Source organism: Euwallacea fornicatus, chromosome 34, assembly GCF_040115645.1.
Source record: "Euwallacea fornicatus isolate EFF26 chromosome 34, ASM4011564v1, whole genome shotgun sequence".
Taxonomy (NCBI): domain Eukaryota; kingdom Metazoa; phylum Arthropoda; class Insecta; order Coleoptera; family Curculionidae; genus Euwallacea; species Euwallacea fornicatus.
The window spans coordinates 1,783,219-1,803,281 of record NC_089574.1 but is presented as its reverse complement, the minus strand read 5'-3'; the positions used below and the strand labels follow the sequence as shown (position 1 = coordinate 1,803,281).

The window sequence follows — 20,063 nt, the reverse complement described above, 5'->3', positions numbered from 1 at the left end:
GTGCAAAGATAGCACATTAAGAGAAGGCGTTATCGGATGAGGAAAAAAAAATACTAACATTCTTTAAAGTTGTTTATGAAAATAAAATGTTACAGTTGCCAGTTAAAACATTAAAAGTAATACAACCTAAAGTGTAAAAATTCATCACAGAATGCTAATGTAAGTTTCGTCCATCTTTGTGAAATATGGCACCATATTAACTTTAAAGCTAAAAAACAGTAAAAGCTACATATAAAACTAAACATAAATATATAACAGGTGATAATTAAAAACAGTTCGCAGTATGCGATCAACCGTACACGTACAACGCCAATCAAACCATTTGGAGTTTACCATCAGGCATTTCAAATAAGTAACAGCTGATGTATATACTCCAGACATATTTTTGACGCTTCAACTCCCAGTTGGGGTTTCTTAATGATCACCCTTTGTATAAAGTCATATTTTAGTAATAATTACTACATCTTTAATATACTGCTTTGGTACTTAACTCTTTGTCTTGTAGGTCTCTTATTGATTTGTTAAATATATCTATAAAAATATTATTAGTTAGAGGTTTCATAGAAGTCTTAAATCAACACCCAATAAAACCTTTCGATACTTCCTTAACGAAGCATAACACATTTAGTTAGGTATAGGAATTAGCTTAAGCGGAGGTTGAAGGTGATCCACGTATGCTCTCTTCAATAAGCAGCATGACAATTAACTCGAAACCTTGCAGAAGAACGTCTTGGTTGAGTTTTGGTGTTTGCAGCGACGAAATTAATAGTTTCAACGCTTGCCTGAAGGTGTCTTTACCTAAGAGACACTTTAAAGAATCTGAAATATATTATATATATGACACAAACACTAGTGAGCCACTTTAAAACATACCAGGAATAGATTTCTCTATGCAACAAATATAATTTTCCATATCCATTGAGAGCACTTCTGAATTAATCTTTTCTGGAATGGTAACTAAATTTTTAGCAAAGTAATCCAATCCTTTGTCAACGAAACTCGTAATATGTTGCTCAATTACAGGCCCAAATAGCAACAAACTGCCCTTAACTATAGGTTCCTGAACAATAGAGGAATTAGTGTCTTCTAATAATTCGCAAATAATGTCCAAAACAGCTTTGGTGATTGGCATTTTTCCCTCTAAATCGTCTAATTCGTCTAAAATATCATGTGATTACAATTTTAAAAGAATCGTGCTTTATTTATACCCTCAAAATGTAAACCGGGCAAAAGTTTTGGTGATTGTTGATATACATCTACAGAATCTAACGCATCGTAGGCAGTATCAATCTCTTTGTCTAAAACGCAGTATTCCTTACGTTCGCTCAGCAATTTTTTCATTCGAATGAGAGTGTCGGAATCCTTTAAATTTAAGTGCAATTAATATATGAGAACTTAAGTAAAAAGCAGACTCAGACCTCAAGTTGTGGCTTGAAATTCCACATTTCAACAGTACAAAAACTCTCCGCGACACTGCTCGGTAGGGCTGTTTTTATGGTGTTGAGAGTGTTGGAAAACACCCCAGTGGCTGTTTTCGTACACACTTTATAAAAGTTTGTCATCATACCGTCAAGCTCAGTAGGCTCGATATCTGAAACGTTTTCTGATTCCATCTGTTTTTGCATGTAATCATCAGGCCTGGAAAAATCATATCTTTCCCTCTCTGTATGAATTAAAGCAAATAGTTATTACATTGGACTGAGTGCAGGTGTTGACATACTGGACTCAGATGACCGCTGCTGCAGAAGAGATCGTAATTTTGCAATACTAGAAGCGAGATCTGCAGTGTCTTCATATTCCGGGTCAGGACTGTCTGTTTCCGAAGTGTCTTCGGTGGATATCGACGGTACAGGAAAGTCGTCTGATTTGGCAATTTGGGGTTCATCATGAGTAGGTTTGCTTGGTATCTTTTCCTGAAATAAACCAGACGATTGTAACCGCAAAAAGAATGGTTCGTTTATATTGCCACAAAGAAATATTTTCTTTTTCGCAACATTTGCAAGATTATTAGTTGTATCATGTAGACATTGGTCATCTGGCTATCGCCGCAAATCCTCTATTTTCGAGATTGATCACCATTACCATTGGTAGAAAAGAACTGCTATGTGCAAAAATCGTAACTAAAGCAAATTTATTTGATATCAAAAAGTAATATGTATTTAGAAGGGTCGAAAACGAACAGTTAAGAGGCTGAATAGATTTTTTAAACGGACTTTAGGTCAATTCAAAGATGTTTAGTATTTATATTCGTCCTGGTAATTTTAGCTTCAACTTTTAAGTTTAGTTCTTCAATTATTAAAAAAGAACCTAATTATTACAATATAATAAATTTAATAACCTTGGTGTCATGCAAACGCAGCCCTACCTTCGGCGTTGCCAAATTTCCACTTCTAGATATGATAAAACACTAACGTCATTTTTGTCAAATGTAAAGGTCAAAAAAAGAGTAAATAGAGGTTAAGTTCTCTTTACAAATAATCATGATAACAAATACAACTTTATGTATTTCAATTTACTTAAGATAATGTAATATTATTTGCTGTCTTTCATGCTTAAAGACGAACAAATATGAATTTTGTCGATTTATGCGATGCCTTTGAAGCAGCAAAAAAATCTTCCAAATCAGAAAAACTCGCAGTTTTCCAAAAGTTGTTTTCAAAATGTCGTGGAGAATACTCTAAAGAGCATATTTTTTCCATAATGAGATTAATTGTTCCAAAACAGGATCGCGAAAGAGCATCCTACAATATGAAGGAGCCAAAAATAGCCCAAATTTTAATCAGAATGCTAGCACTTCCTTCTGGAAATGACAAAACTATTCTATTAAAGTCTTATTTAATGGCAGACCAAGCTTCTGATTTCGGCGATGTCGTATATTCTGTTATTCGCAAATATCTTTCACATAGAAAGACAACATTAAGTGTTGAGGAGTTGAATAATAACCTTGATAGGATAGCAAAATGTAGTAATATGGCCGAGGGAGAGGAAATTTTATTGGGTTTATTTAGTAAATGCTCAGCTGATGACTCACGGTGAGTACTCATAAAATAAGCATGTGTGTTGAAATTGCTAATACGGGGCTAATGCTATTACTGAAGCCTAAATTCAAGTGAAATCCAATATTAATATTTATAATTATAATATTACATCATTGATATTATGGCAATTAACAGGCCTAATGTACTTAATGTCTTTACCGGTTATATAGGAAAATATCAATGTTGTATAGTAAATCATAGCCAAGACTAACAATATATATCTATTGCGTAGCATACTAATGATGTACCAATAAGATTAATAATATCTGTTATTTCTTTAATTTACTATAATCCAAGTTGTAATCTGATAGAAGTGTGTATAACTATGTAGCTTATATTTTCGAAATCGGTCTCATGGGCCTGTCTATTCAAATAACAATATACCAAGTGTCCTATTAAAAAAATAGTTAATTATATGCCAAAAACGTTCTGTTCAGTTGTTTTTCTCTTTAGATCCAGGGAAAATATGATGGTAACTTTTATATTTAATATAAGATAATTCATACCAAATATGTATATTATATAATATGGTATGCTTTAAGTATTAGTTGGCACAAAATAAATTGCTTAAACTATTATGGTTTAGAAATTCTTAGCCTGATGAGATATAATATGTTTTTTAGATGGATAATTCGTATATTGCTCAAAAGCATGAAATTAGGAATTGACGACAACAAAATATTAAATTGTTATCACAGAGATGGTGCAAGTTACTTCGCGTCAAATATAAGCTTAAGAAAGACAGTTGAGGTGCTGTATGATTGTAATATTAATCTGCATGAACTCAGCATCAAGATATTTGAGGCATTCAAGCCCATGTTATCGAAAAGAGTAGACACTGTAGTGTTCAAGAAACACTTTATTGAACACAAACATTTTTACATAGAGAATAAATTTGATGGCGAACGCTTTCAAATGCATATGCAGAATGGAAACTTAAAATTTTTCTCTAGAAATGGTTTTGATTATACACAGCATTATGGTGCAACATTAGAAGATCATGATGGTAATAATATGGCATATTTAAAAAAATATCTTAACCTTTTTAAGTACGTTTTAGGTGTGTTTTCACCAAAATTGAAAAATGTTTTTTATGACAATGTTGAAAGTGTAATACTGGATGGGGAGATGATGCTTTGGAATAAAAACACACATAAATTTGGCTCTAAGGGCATGGAATTGGATGTAAAAAAATTGAAAGAAAGTGGGAAATACCAACCTTGTTTTTGCGTCTATGACATGGTTTTGTTAAACGACGTAGTTCTAACTAATAGGCCTTTAAAAGAAAGAGTGAATTTATTGCGACGTGTCTTCAAAGAAACCATTCCTGGCACGATACTTTTGAGCGAAATTACTGAAATATCTTCGAGGCAAGATATTGTTGATCAACTTAACCTAGTAGTCAAAAACGAAGGGGAGGGGATTATTGTTAAAGACCCAGAATCCTTGTATAAATACGGCGACAGAAATGCTGGTTGGTATAAAATGAAATTAGAATATTTCCAAGTAATAATTTCACAGAAAGTCTAGTTTGAATTTATTTCTTAGTTGATTTTTTTTTTAGGATACAATGAATGATATGGATTTAGTAGTAATGGGAGCTCAATTTTCAAGTTCCACTTCAGATCAGCTAAATTCATTTATTGTTGGAGTTCAATCAGGTTTTACTGACAAAGGTAAACCAATTTATTTGTCACTCGGAAAAGTTAGCAGTGGATTGAAAGAAGATGATTTATATATGCTAAATGAAAAGTTAAAGACTGAAGGCAGGGTCTTTGACAATCAATTCAACAGTCCCTTTCTAGTGTTTGGAAAAGAGACCCCTAACTACTACATTGAACCTGAAAATAGCTTGGTTTTTGTAGTTCGGGCGACAGAATTAATTAGATCCAATGACAAATCCTACAAAACATCATATACCTTAAGATTTCCACGAATTGTAACGATTCGAAGTGACAAATCTCCTTCTGAATGCTTGACCATGAATGAGCTGCTGGAACTCACAAATAAAAACACCAGTGTCATAAAAATGAATAGAAAAAATATCACATTGGAAGAGATTGTAAATATCAAAAGTCGCCGAACTAAGAAAAGAACTATTGAGGTGGTGAAATTTGAAGATACACGCCAGATATCGGACTTATTTGAAGGATACATATTTTATTTATTTAACCAAGAAAAAGGAAAATCTAGAGACGATGTTGAGGCTTTGATTAGGAGAGCCGGTGGGCACATACTTTATCAAGTCAATGATACAGTGGATATTGTATTGGTGGGAGATTATAATGAAAAAGCGAAACAACTATGTAGTAAGAGGAGCCACTATGATGTCGTTGATTTATCTTGGATATACAGGTACGTATTTTCAATTCTATTGTTTTATTACATTGCTTGCATTGTGTTAAACATACTTCCTATACACAGTATTTTGAAAATTGAATTCCTACATATAACATTATATCCATCTTGGATAGATATGCAGGTGGTCAGTTATAGTTATTTGCAATGCGAATATCTCTCCATACAATGAGCTCCATACATGGTAAATTGTGGGAAAAAGTAAGAATATGTGTTTCTATATACACATAATATTGATGATAAAAAAATGCGATTTTTTTCGGATGTGAAAACAATGAAAATTTTTTTATTTTTTTAAAATCAGCATTAATTTACGAATACTTTATTTAATTTAATTGAGCGTGAACCTCGCATAGATTTCAAGACAAATAATCTCCTGCATAAACCCTTGAATCTGTAACAAACCAAAAAATCTTGGTTGATAACAAGAAATGGTTTACGCATTTTTGTAATACAGTACACGTCGATAGCCATCTGGAATGGTAAAAAAATGCGATTTGAATTGAGATTTACGTTCTTTCCACAAAAGTAACTATAAATCACGAAAATTGTATTTAAGTATGCCAGAATCAAAGATTTTATTTAGAAACCACAGAATTGAAACGATAAAGAAGAAACATTCATTTTGTTTGAATATCATTGATAATCTAATCTACGCCTCTACTATGCACAAACAACCCGACTAGCAGTATTTTCTAGGGTGATCCAAGACGGCAATCTACTGGGATACGAAACAGCAGAAGTTTATTGCCTCGGTAACAACATAAAAAATTGCTTGAGCGACGAACTGGATCGATACGGGGACAGCTACACCAAATATGCAACGATAGACTCATTAAAACACTCTTTTGAAATTATGAGAAATTTAGACGAACAATCTTGTTTTGGACAAATGATGAAAATGCCAAATCAGAAAAGCTTCGAAAACTACGTCGCATATTTTGATAAATTTAAAATCATAAACGATGACAGCACAGAAGTTATTTATATGTCGTTGGAAGATGAATTAGAGTTCAGATATTATAGGGGTACAGTTTGCAGGCAAATAAATAAAAGGACAAATTTAATTATTATGGATGGACGTACGGACAGACGGGGATTGTTAGAAGATTACTGTCGCAGATTTAATCTTGATTGTATACAGATAAAAGATAGAGGGTTTATATATGAAGATACAGCGCAGCATTAAAGTCGTTATATCATAATAAGCCCGTCAAAGTATTCAGAAAAACATATAAAAAATTCCTTGATACCCATTATTAAAATAACAAAAGATTTCGACATAGCCGTTAGAAATATACTTTATACGCGAAATACCTCAGATTTTTAATTCACAGTATTTATTTCTTAATCGAAGAGGACTATGTTTAAAGGTTACCACAAAATGGCAAATTAACTGAAACTGAACTTACCAATAAAATATGACCATCATAATTTGGAGAGTCTATTTGTGCTGGATTAATCCAAATAGACTCGGCACTTTCTGCGGAACTGGTTTTATCCTGTTGTTCCGTGTCCGACTTTTTAAAGTCTTCTAATCGCTTTTTGACGTGGCCCCGAACAGACTTTGTCATGGTTTTTGCTGCGGAACTGTTGGATAAAGTTGATTTGGCCGTTTCGATATTGTCTTGGAGACCTAATCATAGAAACCAGTGTAAACTATTATTTCCAAAGATCGTTGTGACTAAAAGAATTAAATAGATATCATTTCCATTGAAAATTAAATTTTGATATATCTTTCTAGGGTGTGCATATATAAAATATAATATAAACAACATATGCAATAATATAATACAATAAATATCGATGGGGAAATTTATTATGAACTTCAAAGTTTTATTTTTGTGTTTAACTTATTATACATTTCGGTATTTTACCTGTTAAACGAAGCCCTTTGCGAAAACCAGCTCTTCCGAAATCTAATATTCCCTCAACCATTCCAGCAGCTTCGTCCTGAAATGTGACAAAATACCTAGTTCTCCTTAATTTTTAAATCTTCAATACAGGTTTTGAACTAAATTCTATTGTGGTATGAGAAAACTCAACAAGCAAATTTGTAGCAACATGATTATCAAATTTTGTAAAGAAAATGGGCATACAGGGTATCCCCAAATTAGTGTGAACGATGTTGACAAGGAATTTCATATGAAGAAGAACAATTCCACAATTTCCTTGTGAAGAAATACAAAACTAAAGCTTACAAAGTGATACTTCACAAAATATGCTGACCTAGAATAAAAAATGTCAAGCCAGTTTAATAGCTAAAAACTTCATAAAGAGCTTAAAAAGTGTTGTGCCCAAAATGTATGATTATCTTAAGCGCGACATGCATGCAAGCGAATACAAGAAAAAAAAAGGGGAAAAGAAAAACATACCTCCGGCTGCACATATAGAAGACGTTGAGTGTTTGACAGAATAGAAGAATGCAGAAGAGTGTTTGGTGGCAAGTAGTGTAAGTAATGGAGAGGTTCAATTTGCTTATCACCAGTTACCTGGAAATCGCCGATTTTGTGCAACGCGTTGTTGACTGTTGCCTCTTGGAGATCTTTGATATTGTGCAGGGTTCGCTCTGTGGCATCGCCTATAAACATTTAAATAATGACTAACACTCTCTTTTTAGCACTTAATCACTTTTTTGTTGGGTATATTTTTTTATTTATGGTCGATAATATTTCGCATATATATCAATCATACCATACTTGTACTTTAACATTCAGATAAAATTTGACAAATGAATGAAATTCGCTGTATAATAATTAATGAGCTTACTTAATGGTTTTATTGTTGTCTTCAGGCCTTCCATTGTTGGCATGTGAATGACATCAGTAAACAAGTTGGCACTACTTGGAGGAGAGTTATGCTTTATATCTTCAAATTTTGCTAAAATGTTTATTCATTGAAAATAGGACAGTCAAATTTTGTATTATGATTATGCCTACTTATAGTAGAATCCAAATTCCCTGGTTTTAAAGCAGATTTACTGCCATCATTATCTGGCATCTCGACTAACATATCTAATGGGTCTTGGCCAAGAGATACACATGCTAGATCTCTAGAATCTCTCCAAGTTTTCGTTTTTACAGTATTCTTGGGTTCATATATTTTAACTGGATCACTCCTTTTGGGGGATTTCTCAAGGTGTCCATCCTAAACACATGACAGCTAAATAAAAACAACTTTGAACAATATATAAACCTTCTCACCACATCTACATCTGCCATTTTATGCCGCCTTCTGTGCCTCATAACGACAGTTTCTTCTGGTATCTCCTTAATTATATTCTGCCCATTTTTCCCTGAGTTCTTTGCTAATTTCTGTTCAATTGAAGTTTTCTCAACCTTCTTTTCTAACTCTCTTGCCTTCTTAAGCAACTCTTCTTCATTTTCTTTCACACTTTCCTGCGATTCAAAACTCTTTGCTTCTTGTGGCTCATCTGTTTTTGTTGTGTCAAAAGTATTAAAAAATTCCACAATTGATATGCGGCTGTATTGCTTCAAATTTAAGGTGTCTTTTTCTTTTTTTGTTATCAAAGCATTTAGAATTATGTAATTCAAAACCTCTGGGTTTGACAACAAATTTAATAAATAAGAAACAACTTTCCTCGCTAGTATTGAAACTAAAACGTGGCATGGTAGAGAGTTCCACAGTTCTGAATTAATGAAATGGCGGAGTAGGCTGATTGTTGAGTGATATGCAAAGTATTCTCTTGAATTTTTCGACCCTGTGATACTGCAGATGTGAGAATACCTTGAATAATAACATACATATTACATATTAACATACATTGCAAATTTTTAAATAATTATCTTACCTATACAAATCTTCGATTGACATGTGGTACTTTTCCTTCCTTTTTAAACTTTTGCGAAACTCTTTCAAATGTTTGAGAAACACATTTAACAATCCCTGAATAAGAGAACTGGGATTGACTTTGAATGCGGTGTCTAATAAGTGACTTAAAACTTCTTCTATGAAAACTCTGGTTTCAGTAGGAAAACTTGGATCTTCGCTAATATTCCAATACCAGTAGGAAATAAAGTATTTGTCAATGTCTGTAGTGAGTTTCTTAATACTCTCTAGATTGACCTTTGCAGGTCTTTTTGCCTCAGAGGCTTCAGTTAGTGTAACTCCTAGATACCTCAAGATCTCTTCAAAACCTTTGCTTGAAACAGGGTCTTTTCTTTGAAGTAACTTGTGCAAACCCGTGAAGGTAACACACAGTGACCCAAACCATACAAACAAAGCAATGGCAATAAAAACCAAACCCTGAATGGGTATTCCAGGTGATAGTAGTTTCAAACCAATGATTCCACTTAAAAGGACAAAACTCGCTATTAACGCTCTACCATTGGTAAAGAGCGTATTAACAACAGACATTTTCTTGGGAATTGTCGTGACTCAGTTATCTTATCAGAAGAATATACATTCCGATCCTGAATATCTTCAAAATCGGCAAAAACTTGGGGAATCCTCACAATAAACATTGAATCACTACCCTTGTTTGTTGACAAAAATTATAAAAATTAAATGCCAATTGAAATGTCAAAAGCAGCTGATTGATGACAAATTACTGAGTTCGGAAACTTCACTCAGAGTCAAAAGGGTAAGAAGAGTGTAGTGTAGAGCACATAAAGTCGATGCAAACATTTTTCATTCTACCGGGTAACCCAAATAAAGTTTTTTGATAAGTCAATTACCCATATGTTCATATTGCTTAGTAATTAATCTTCCTGTTTGCTTCCGGTACACGAATCGAATTCCAAAAAGTGTACAATTCCTTCAGATGTTGTTCAGATTATAATAATTAAGTATTTCTGGTCATATCATTTATCATTCACCGTGATAATTCTCTTCGATCTAATTTTCCTTTTGTTACTTTATTTTTCACATTCAATAATTCAATATCGGGGAAATCACAGAGCTATGTTGCTTTGGATGCGCCTTATCTGATGTCCATAATGCAAAGAAGCTTTGGATGATAATCATCGAATGATGGACAGATATCTGAAGAAAAATCTATTGCACAAGACCATCTAGTTTTTTTTTAAAGACATGTTTTTCTTATGAGTGATGATACTTTCCTTGTAGCATCCGCCAGAGTTTAGAGTTTGATTTCTAGGTCTTTTTTGCTGCCGGAATTTATCATTTTATTCTTCTAGGAGGTTTTAAGTTTCTTAGCTACGAATAGTGTCAATGAAAATCCGAATAGTTTGGGAATTGAGGGCCATTGTTCTTTAATAATATCGAGTCACGCAATACACACGTCTTTCATATCAAGTGATATTAAAGGTTTCCAATATCGTCCATTGATCTAGGACTTTCATCAAGTTTTTCTACGATCTACTTCCACGAATCCCACATCCATCTAGTTTTTCCTTTGCGATAATATTTGCATTCCAAACATATAACGGTATGTTCAAATTTCTAAGCTCAGTGGAAGTCTCTCTACAGTTTCAGAAAGTAGAATTATGTTTTGTGATCTGAAGGATGATAATTTGGATTTAAGTGCCAGGTTTGATGATTTGGTCGAGAGCCGAATAATGCTCTTGATCATCAGTTGGTGCAGGTCGCTAATGCACAGCTCAGGTCGTAATGATTTCCTCCAGCCAATATCGATTTTTAGAGCTTGTTCCCCATTTCCCCCAATAAGCTTCCTGATGAGGAGCAATTACGTGCAGATAATTAACTCATATTGCTGCTTCCCGTTATTTGCACGGCTACCTAAGTAAAGCTTTTTTCTTCATTTCAGGTTATATTTTTACTAAAAAAAATAATGTTGACTTATACCGGTCGCATAATTACGAATAACAAATTACCCGGTCTTAGTCCGAGTTTTTAAGTGCGTAGGATTTCCAAGTAACGCAAGAGGTGCAAATCGGTGTTAAAATTTATCGTGGTGAAATTCAAGGTCTGTCACTTGGCAGCGGCCTGACCAAAGTTGTAAGTTTCCTTTCGCCGACCCTGTTTGTTACGCCTCTGCGTTTTGGGTGACTGACTTTTATGCGAGCCTAACTATTCAGTTAGGTTCGTGATTGCCGGTATAGGTACAATAACCGACAAATGTTTATTTTTTATTGAAAATTAATTAAAACGTAATAAGTAAACATTTATTTCGGTTGCAAATTATGACGATAACGAACATTTTTCGATTGGGAAATATGTGCGACCCCAATGGGATTGTCTATCAGAAGGCTGAAGATTTTGAGAGTTCCCTTTTTTGAGCGTGCGCAAAACCACACTTCGCCTGCTCATGCACGGCTGAAAAGCAGTAAGTATTGCTTTAGGGCATGCACTCAGCTTTTCCAAATTTTCCTCCACAGTTTCATCCAGCTTCGCCCATAGCTAAGTCGTGTGGCGTTAGAGGTAGTTCATTATTATTTATATCACATATATACATTTACAGGGTCTCTCAAATAAAGGGAAATCCGTGGGGGTTCTGGAATCGGTAGAGGTGGAAGGCGAGTTAAATTAGGAGAAACGCGCATTTTTGCCCCCGTTTAGCGCATGTTCTGCAATTAGAAATATGTGCAAGTATTGCCGAAATATGAGCAAAAATCTGAAAATTGTGACTTTCGAAAGTCGTAAATTTCGCGGAATTTTTTTGCAACGGTTTATTTATAATTTATGATTTTCAAAAATCATAGTTTTCAGTTTTTTGCGTGTATTTTAACAATGTGAATGTTCGTAATTTTAGAACATTTTCTGATGGGGCACAAAAATGTGCATCTTTTTTCTAATTTAGATCACCTTGTATCGCTTACCGTTGCCGTAGCCCCCATGGAACTCACTTTAATTGGAAAACCGCGCATAAAATTTCTTATTTAGTTGAGATATCAGTTGAGGCAGTCAAAGTCTGAAAATCGCAAAAAGTCTGTATCTCCTCTTTAGGAAATTTCAAGGAAAATATCGACATTTTCGCACTTCTACAGTGTTGCTTTCTGTTTTTCTACCTTTTTCGATCTTAGAGATCGCCTTTGGACGGTCCTGTCGAGGTCCGAGAGTCTTGAAAATCGATGTGGATGCTCAAAACACAATGAAGAAAAAAATGTTCTTCAGGTTCTAAAACAACACAGCTATTGAAGCAAACCTTACTAAATCTAGCATTCCAGAGATTCGATCTGCATCTGCTGATAAATTTTCCGTTAAAATATTGCCGATGCAGTAAAACCCGTTTCAGATGTCTACCATATCGCCACAATGCGCAATGTATAGTCCGATAAATGTATGGTTTGTCGTATTGTTGGATTTTTTCGGTTCATTTCAACTCGCCAGAGTTTCTTTTATTTTAGTCATTGTAACGTACTGTACAAGGGAGTTCATGTTGATTCCATCTTCAAGATGCGGACGAGGATCAAGGTTTAAAATCGTTTTGCCTTGGGATTTAGAGATGCTTATCTTTGGTATTGTTTTAAGTACCCGTTTCAAATGGTATTATTATTTACGATGTCTGATGCTTGACAAATGTTCATCCGAATATAAATAGTTCAAAATGCGTGAGCTGCACATCATTAGACTTCAGTTTTCGAGTTAGCAGCCGACCTATTTTCAGAATCGAACTAAACTCAACGAGAACTCAAAAATTCCCGACAAGATGAAATTGTAAATTCTGCGGTTTTTCTGCAGATCTCCTAGCTCGATGGACAAGAATAATATTAAAATCTGCGAAACTGTTGTTTTTCGAAGTATGTAAAACATGCGTATTATTTATCAAATATGAAAAAGTCCTTAAGAATGGCGCAGCTTCTCCGCGAATTTTACATTCTTTCGAATAGGACGTACTACTAGCCACCGATAATATGGAATAACGAGTAACCTGCGCAGAACTATTTTCTTGCTATTCTTGAGAAACCAAAAATATGCAATAACGAGTAACCTGCGCAGAACTATTTTCTTGCTATTCTTGAGAAACCAAAAATGACCATACCATTTTTGTACTAGGAACACCTTTATACCCCAATTATGTAGTCCTGCTTTGATTAATTTAGGCCCTTTCCTCGACCATTCGAATCAACCTTCTAATGTAATTTCCGGATGGCGAACTCGTTTAATCAGCATATATGACTTTCAAGCCGATCGGGGAAAATCAAGCAAGATTCGAGCACGTCCATGTGCAATTTTTAACCCTCATCTTGAGCTACAAGCAATAATACAAATTATACAGTAGGGTGTGATTAAGCTCAATTAAAGAATAAACATAAAGTTCACAAACTCGGTCTTAAATTACTGTGTTATTAATTTTTTTTCCAGTATTTACTTTATTCTTCGACGTAACGTGGGGTTATTCTCGATTATCCACGGCTTGCAATCAAAGCTGCTACTGGTGTTACTCAGTATTGTGTTACCTACTACTTTCTGGTTTTATTTTGAAATCTTCTCTTTCTTAGACATTCCTCGCCGTACTAGAATGCAATTATCTAGCAGCTGTATAAGGATTTGTTTTAATAAATTAATTTAGCAACCATATCTTCACTTTTACCCTTGCCCCACATCCGGGCCATTTCATGCACGAACTGGACTTCCACTTTGCTAATTTGCATGACGAGCTATTAAAGGGGACTCATTTATTTGCAATATACCTTGTCCGACATTGCAGTTAATTGGATGATAACATCTGAAAGTAGATCATAATGCACAAAGATGCAAATGAGATATAAACAAGCGTTACTTTCATATATGTGGACGTGAGTAGATATCACAGGACATTGGCGGAGTTTTATGGGAGGAAATGCAGAGTTATTGTTCTAGGTTCAGACAATTTTAATTGGTGAACAAAAAGAAATTGAGCACTGAAATTAGCCGCATTAGAAAACATACGTGGAAGCATCCTATTGGTCCGCAATTTTGCGCATGTGCGGCTTAGAACTCAGTTACCCACGAGCTGTCATTTAGTGTTTAAAACTTGGCTAAGAGATGAGTGTTTCCAGGCAAAATCTAAGAATATCGGTGTCGCAGTGTTTCAAACCGAACGAAAATACTTTGTGTGCCTGGGAGGGTGTTTTTGCCACGAGCTTCTGGAACCAGGTTAAACTGTTAAAGCCGAGTATTAATAGACCTAAATGATGAAATTAAGCGAAGCTCTGGAAAAAAAAGCCATTTACGGGCTATATACGGGGTTTTCAGAATTATGGGATCAAAGTTCTAGGGATTGTCCAGTGCAACAATAGAGGACATCTAAGTATAAGAACCTGTGTCCGCAAATATCTCCCTAAGGCGTTACGGTCTTACGATGCCTTAAGACGTTTATGTGCAAAATGTGTTTTATCGCGTTTTAGTATATTATATTTTATTTTAATTTGTTTGTATACAATAGTTCTACAGTAATTATTGAAAATATCGTCCTGGGACTCCATTGTACCTGTTTAAACGACGTACATGGTTTCTGCGGACTTATCTAAAAAATTGATGATCGTTTTGAGCGACTGCAAATATCGCAGTGATTCGTGCGCTCAGGTCTTGTGTGGTTTCCATTGACGTTTCATGAACCAGAGACTTTACTTGCCCCCACAGGAGGAACTCCAAAGACATTAGATCGGGTGTACTAGGGGGCCATGGAGCTGGACTACCTCCACCGATTCAATGTTGCCCTAATCGACGGTCCAAACACCGGCGGGTTTGAACAGAAAGCTGTGCTACGTTGCTGTGCAGCCACGTTTGCTGTCCAACATTTAACGGAACGTTTTGAAGAAGTTCCGGCGGGATATTTTGTAGAAAAGGTCCGTAGACAGGCCCCGTCAAACGATTGAAAGTAGGCATGATCAAATTAAACTGGGTGCCACACATTGAAGGGCAATAAGTTGAAATATTTTCTGAAGTAACAAAATTTTACCAAAACGAAGGAATCGAGATGACGAGACAACTAGTTTTGTTGAATAACTCAGCGGATGCACCATTGGCGTGCACAAAAAATTTGGAGGGAAAACCTGCACACGACCCTCTATTTTCACCGATTTTTTACTCAAGTCACAGGAAATGTGCGCCTAATTCGAACTAAACATCGCTGCAAAATTTCATTAAAATATGTTGAGAAATACCCAAGTTATTAATAAAAGTAATTTTTTTACTAACCACAACAGTCTGCGTAGTGAATATAAAGCGCCATAGAAAAAACTGGCATAAGGAAAGTAAATCGTTTTCGCATAAGGAATTGGCGGTCAGTAGATTTTGCTACTATCCGCGGATTGGCCTGTTAATGCGAAGCACTCTGTACATCGTTGCACGCCGATGCTCGTCCGCATGCAGCAAACCCGATAGGGGCTCATGTTCTCTTTGAGTTGGGAAGTTCTCCAGTGTTCGACGTATTCTCCAGGGTTCGCCGTATTCTCCAGACTTGGCTCCTTTCGACTTCTGCTTTATTCATAAAAGAGCGTAAATAAGAACGGAGATCACTTTGATTGTTCACATTTTCAGTAAGTGTGTTCCTAACGAAGCTTAATTTCACCCAAAAATACCCAGTTCGTGCTTCCAAACTTATTGCTGGAGTTTGAAATTTGCAAACGCGCTCTTCCGCCAGAAATTACTGATTTCGAATGCTAAAAGCCTTTCACAAACGCATTAAGTAACTAAAAAGTTCCTCATTCTTAAAATAAACACTGCCTTGTATGGGTGACTAAAATTAATAAGTTTATTAAAATTGTATTAATAAAATTACTATGGACGTCCACGTCCAATTCGCACCTAGCAAATTATTACTTGTCAATACTATTGCGATAATGCCTTATTTGGCAACGGATCGAATTCCGAGGCAAACTGGAAGTCTGAAGTGTTAAAATTTCCCTGATGGTGCAATAACTCATGTGAAATGAATTTCAGCATCTTAAGTTCAACATGTTGACCATTAAATTGGCTCGAAAATTACCATACAATATTCCAGCCACAAGAAAAATTAAGACTTCGCCACTTACACGTATAAAATATCGATATCTTTTGCAAATAACCTCACATACAAAGCTTAATTACACCAAACTTGCCCTTGGTCAGGCCAATTAGCACCAATATTTATTTATCAATCAAACTGAAAGTCAGGAACACGATATTTCCGATTCTTTGAGATGCAAAACATGGACATTTAATTCATTGTCTCCCTTTAATGGATATAAAAATGTTTAATACTATGCGAGGTGCTGTGGCGTTCGGTGGTTCGTCATTAAAGGCAAAGGTCATTGAAATTTTTGAATGGTCGTTACGTACGTTCCTCCACTGAGGAACCGGAATATCGATATGATGAATCAGTCGGTAGGAGGTATTTAGAGCGGCGAGGTGGTTCAGCAAAGCAAATTGAATCGAAGAAAAACGCGGTTAATATCACACTTCAAGATTTACGCAACAGGAAAACGTGCTATCGAAAGTACAGTTTTCATGGGCATTAGGCTTCGAGTTGGACCTTTCTCCCTATCCCCATTTCCAGCCTAATGTTCCGATGGAACCCGCCAGCACTTCGATGGTTTGGCCCTCTGACGAAGCTTAATTAATCTCCCGAGTTACTCGCAGATTGAAAAAATATCGGGAGTTTTTCTAGTCCTTCCAGCCGGATAATTACTCACAAAATTAACAAAAAAAAAATTTTTTTTAGGACACTTCCCCACGGTCTCAGCTCTTTCCAGCAGGTTCGCATATGAGAAACTCACCGTCCAATCACGAAAAGAGGCTTCCCGCTCCTTCAGAAGTAAAGAAGGGTTGCGCGAACTTTGTAGAAAAATTCGCAAAATTTTTGGTTCTTCGAACCCGCCGAATCAAGAAAATGCGCAGGTATTCGCAGAAGAACCAACAATCAGCGGAAATTACAATTTCGGCCCTCTCAGACGGGTCTCATTCGAGGAATTATGCCTCCCAATTTTAGTTGCACAATTCGATCTGGATTGGCAACAAAAATTTTCACGTTTTCGAAATTATTCCAGAAGAACCTTTTCTGGAACTCCCTGAAATTCGCCGTATTTCAGGCGGTACAAACAGCAGAAAAAGTAAATGGAGTTATCGAAATGAGGTCAGCCTGACCAGTAAATTCGCAGCAGCTGTAAGCAGACACTAAAAACAATAAAAAAATACAGGTTCTGAAAACGAGAGCCATTTAGTACCAATGGATGGTTCGCAATTAACACGGCAATTAATATTAATTTTTTTCGCTACGCGTAAAACCTCTTGGAAAACTCATCGGGTTTTTAATTTTAGCTTTTACGACGAAAAGCAACCGAAATTCCATCCTTAAAGTAAGCCGCGACTCAAAGGCTGTTTTTTGACCTTCTTGGTGTAAGTCACAGTCCCACGTGCACCCGACACTATTTGAAACTAGTCTGGGATTCGCACGTCCGTTGATGCAGTCCGGGGAGTTTGTTAGTACGGCGACAGGAAATCGCGCACGCGCGCTTAAGTCGGGTTTCCACGCACATCGCGACGATCGAGACTTCGAAAAGTCCCGGAAGGCGCACGGAAAAACAGTTTCACGGCAATTGAAACGTCCGGGACAAAATCCTTTTTGTTCCCGGGGTTAGTGGCGAGCAAAACAAGAACTGGAGGGCCGCTTTAATTTGTTAAAGCTTAATTCGTGATATCTTTTTATACGCGTATTCCTTCCTTGCCCGATGGCGCCGCTATTCTCCTCTCAAGCCCCCAAAATCCTCGTTTCTCACTGTCAGTCTTCAAAGCTGCCAAGTTCATGTATCAACATCAACAAGTCGAACCACTACCCCAACTTAACCATCATGGTCTACGACTACGAATGAAATTTTCATAGAATTTCGATATTTCATGCCTTCACAAAAACTTCCTAGCCGGCCATTTTTGGGCATCACGTCTTTCGAATTTAATTGCGTGATAAATAAATAAAGCAATAATGATGGTATTCCCTTTTTTTGCTATTACAATGAATGGTCTGTGCGAATACCACAATATTCTGACTGGCATTGAATAGACCAAGAGCTCCAAATTTAGAAGAATATGAGCTCGAATTGATCTTTGAATTGACACGCGTTTGGTAGGAATCACGACAGCCACAATGGAGGATTAATTGTAACTAATTACGTAAAGGTGATTTTTACATCCGGTTACAGCTTTATTATTTTTTTTAATGGGTATAACAAGGGATCTAATTGTAATAGATGTTCTAATACGTTTATGAATTTTTACAATTACGTTATGCTTCAGCTATGCAGGATCGACCAGCAAAAACTTCCATCTTTGCAATCCGAGTAACTAAAAGGGCTTTCAGCTTAATTCTAATGGCAATTTAGGATTTTTCGCAGCATCGTGACGTGGCCTAAGGAATTGAAGATACGGAGTGTGAGATAAATTGGGCGCGATTGACTCACCAAATATCGATCAGCTCCAAACGAAATTTTCCTTTTGCCCATCTACATAACACTGGCTTTCTCTTTCAAAAAAGCGGTCCAGATGTCCAGACTCAAACCGAATTCATCCTATGTCCAATCTGATGTACGAGCATTCAATGTTGCGAAAAGGTTTTACGTATGTTCATTCTGAAGATCAAATTGTAGTTGCTTTGTGACGAACGTTTCTTGCGACATACAAAAAATAGTTTTGATTGATCTCGAGTCTGTAGTTTCCATAAAACCAACACTCCTCACTCTTCGACTTACCGATTCTCTTCAACTAAGGGTGGGAAACTTCACGCTCAGTCCGGGCCTGGATTAGGTCGTAGCCGATCCGCGTTCTATTTATCGCCTCAAATTCGGAATGAGAACCTCAATCCAGCACTGGTACTCCACCCATGCCCATGCTTCCGATCAATCGGGTACCCAGTTCGAGTGTTCTGGATTAAGTCTGCTAGACTGCTGCTACGCCCTTTTCGATAAAATAGCATTTTTTGATGGATTTTTCCAAATATTAGCTGATGGAATTTCATCGAAGGGGGGTACAAATGTTGCAGGTGGAATGGCCAAGTTTATTGCCGATAAATATTTAAGGTCTTGCGAGATTCGTAAAACAATTATTGATCGAGCATCAGAATTCAGCCAGAAAAAAATCCTCTGTTCGGTAACGAATTTTGAAGATCGAAATTAAAGAATATCTCTGACAACTTTTAAGGGGTTTCAGCCGAAACTGCTCAGATCTGAACCATGGACACACCATGCAATTCCATTCTGAATGATTTGCCATGAGTCTACACGGCTTCAATTCTGTGATGGGAGATACCAAGACAGTTCGACAACTTACCAAATCAAAATTGTTATTTTTTATGTTACCGTATATTTTTACGGTCGTTGTACAGGGTGTTTCTTAGAGCGATGGCGCAAATTTCCTAGGTTGGAAGAAGACAGAAATTTCCTACGAACACATGTATGGCTGGAATGGTTTTAAACATAGAGGATATTAGGAAACGGCCCTGATGACGTCGAAAGTGTTCGCAATCATTTTTGCAGGTTTAAAATGTTAATTGCATTAATTTAATTTATTGTTAATTTCCAAGTTGTGTTAAGTTTGTTTGGAGAATGCCAGAGGTTGGATTTCGATCTTGAAAACAACCCGAAATAAGGAAAAGTATCTAGGGAGAGAAAAGTTGAAGTTTGGACCGTTTTCTGCGCCATATGTCCTGAGCCATACTGTTTTGTCTAGAATTCTGACTTGGTTTGTGGGCACGCACCTGAAGTTCCCGGATCATCCCTGCCATATATGGGAGGCACTCCATGATGTTGCGATTAAACGACGACAATTCAA

At 36.1% G+C, this 20,063-nt stretch overlaps 3 protein-coding genes and 1 long non-coding RNA gene across 7 annotated transcripts in view; 3 read left to right on the top strand and 1 right to left on the bottom strand.

Moving 5' to 3' along the window:
- Window positions 1-41: 41 nt before the first annotated feature.
- LOC136348658 (uncharacterized) lies at window positions 42-9,905 on the bottom strand. Of its 3 annotated transcripts, XR_010733702.1 has the most exons (13): window positions 9,208-9,905; window positions 8,600-9,143; window positions 8,336-8,543; window positions 8,166-8,276; window positions 7,772-7,977; window positions 7,274-7,349; window positions 6,809-7,032; window positions 1,693-1,913; window positions 1,419-1,638; window positions 1,209-1,362; window positions 874-1,158; window positions 592-819; window positions 42-531 (listed from the first exon to the last, which is right to left on the bottom strand). XR_010733702.1 is itself a non-coding variant. In XM_066299659.1 (12 exons), exons 1-12 carry the CDS (start codon window positions 9,771-9,773, stop codon window positions 647-649), a joined length of 2,988 nt encoding a protein of 995 aa, XP_066155756.1. In that variant the 5' UTR covers window positions 9,774-9,905; the 3' UTR covers window positions 43-646. The 3 variants fall into 3 exon arrangements, 2 of the variants coding, with proteins under 2 accessions (XP_066155756.1, XP_066155757.1); XM_066299659.1 differs by having other exon boundaries at window positions 43-819; XM_066299660.1 differs by having other exon boundaries at window positions 43-819; window positions 7,889-7,977.
- Window positions 2,463-6,712, top strand: DNAlig4 (DNA ligase 4). 2 transcript variants are annotated; one of them, XM_066299662.1, is made up of 5 exons: window positions 2,463-3,032; window positions 3,662-4,044; window positions 4,099-4,544; window positions 4,603-5,393; window positions 6,096-6,712. In XM_066299662.1, the coding sequence occupies exons 1-5, from the start codon at window positions 2,569-2,571 to the stop codon at window positions 6,583-6,585; spliced, it is 2,574 nt and encodes an 857-aa protein (XP_066155759.1). In that variant the 5' UTR covers window positions 2,463-2,568; the 3' UTR covers window positions 6,586-6,712. The 2 variants fall into 2 exon arrangements, with proteins under 2 accessions (XP_066155759.1, XP_066155758.1); XM_066299661.1 differs by having other exon boundaries at window positions 3,662-4,544.
- A 1,512-nt stretch (window positions 9,906-11,417) lies between the features above and the next one.
- Window positions 11,418-20,063, top strand: part of LOC136348657 (serine-rich adhesin for platelets) — a 100,677-nt gene continuing 92,031 nt past the window's right edge. The window contains exon 1 of the mRNA XM_066299653.1: window positions 11,418-11,664. The gene's annotated coding sequence lies outside the window, so the exon portion shown is untranslated. The remainder of the gene's footprint in view (window positions 11,665-20,063) is intronic.
- Window positions 12,503-13,012, top strand: LOC136348656 (uncharacterized). Its single transcript, XR_010733701.1, has 3 exons — window positions 12,503-12,618; window positions 12,686-12,889; window positions 12,946-13,012. It is a non-coding gene; the product is annotated as an uncharacterized lncRNA (long non-coding RNA).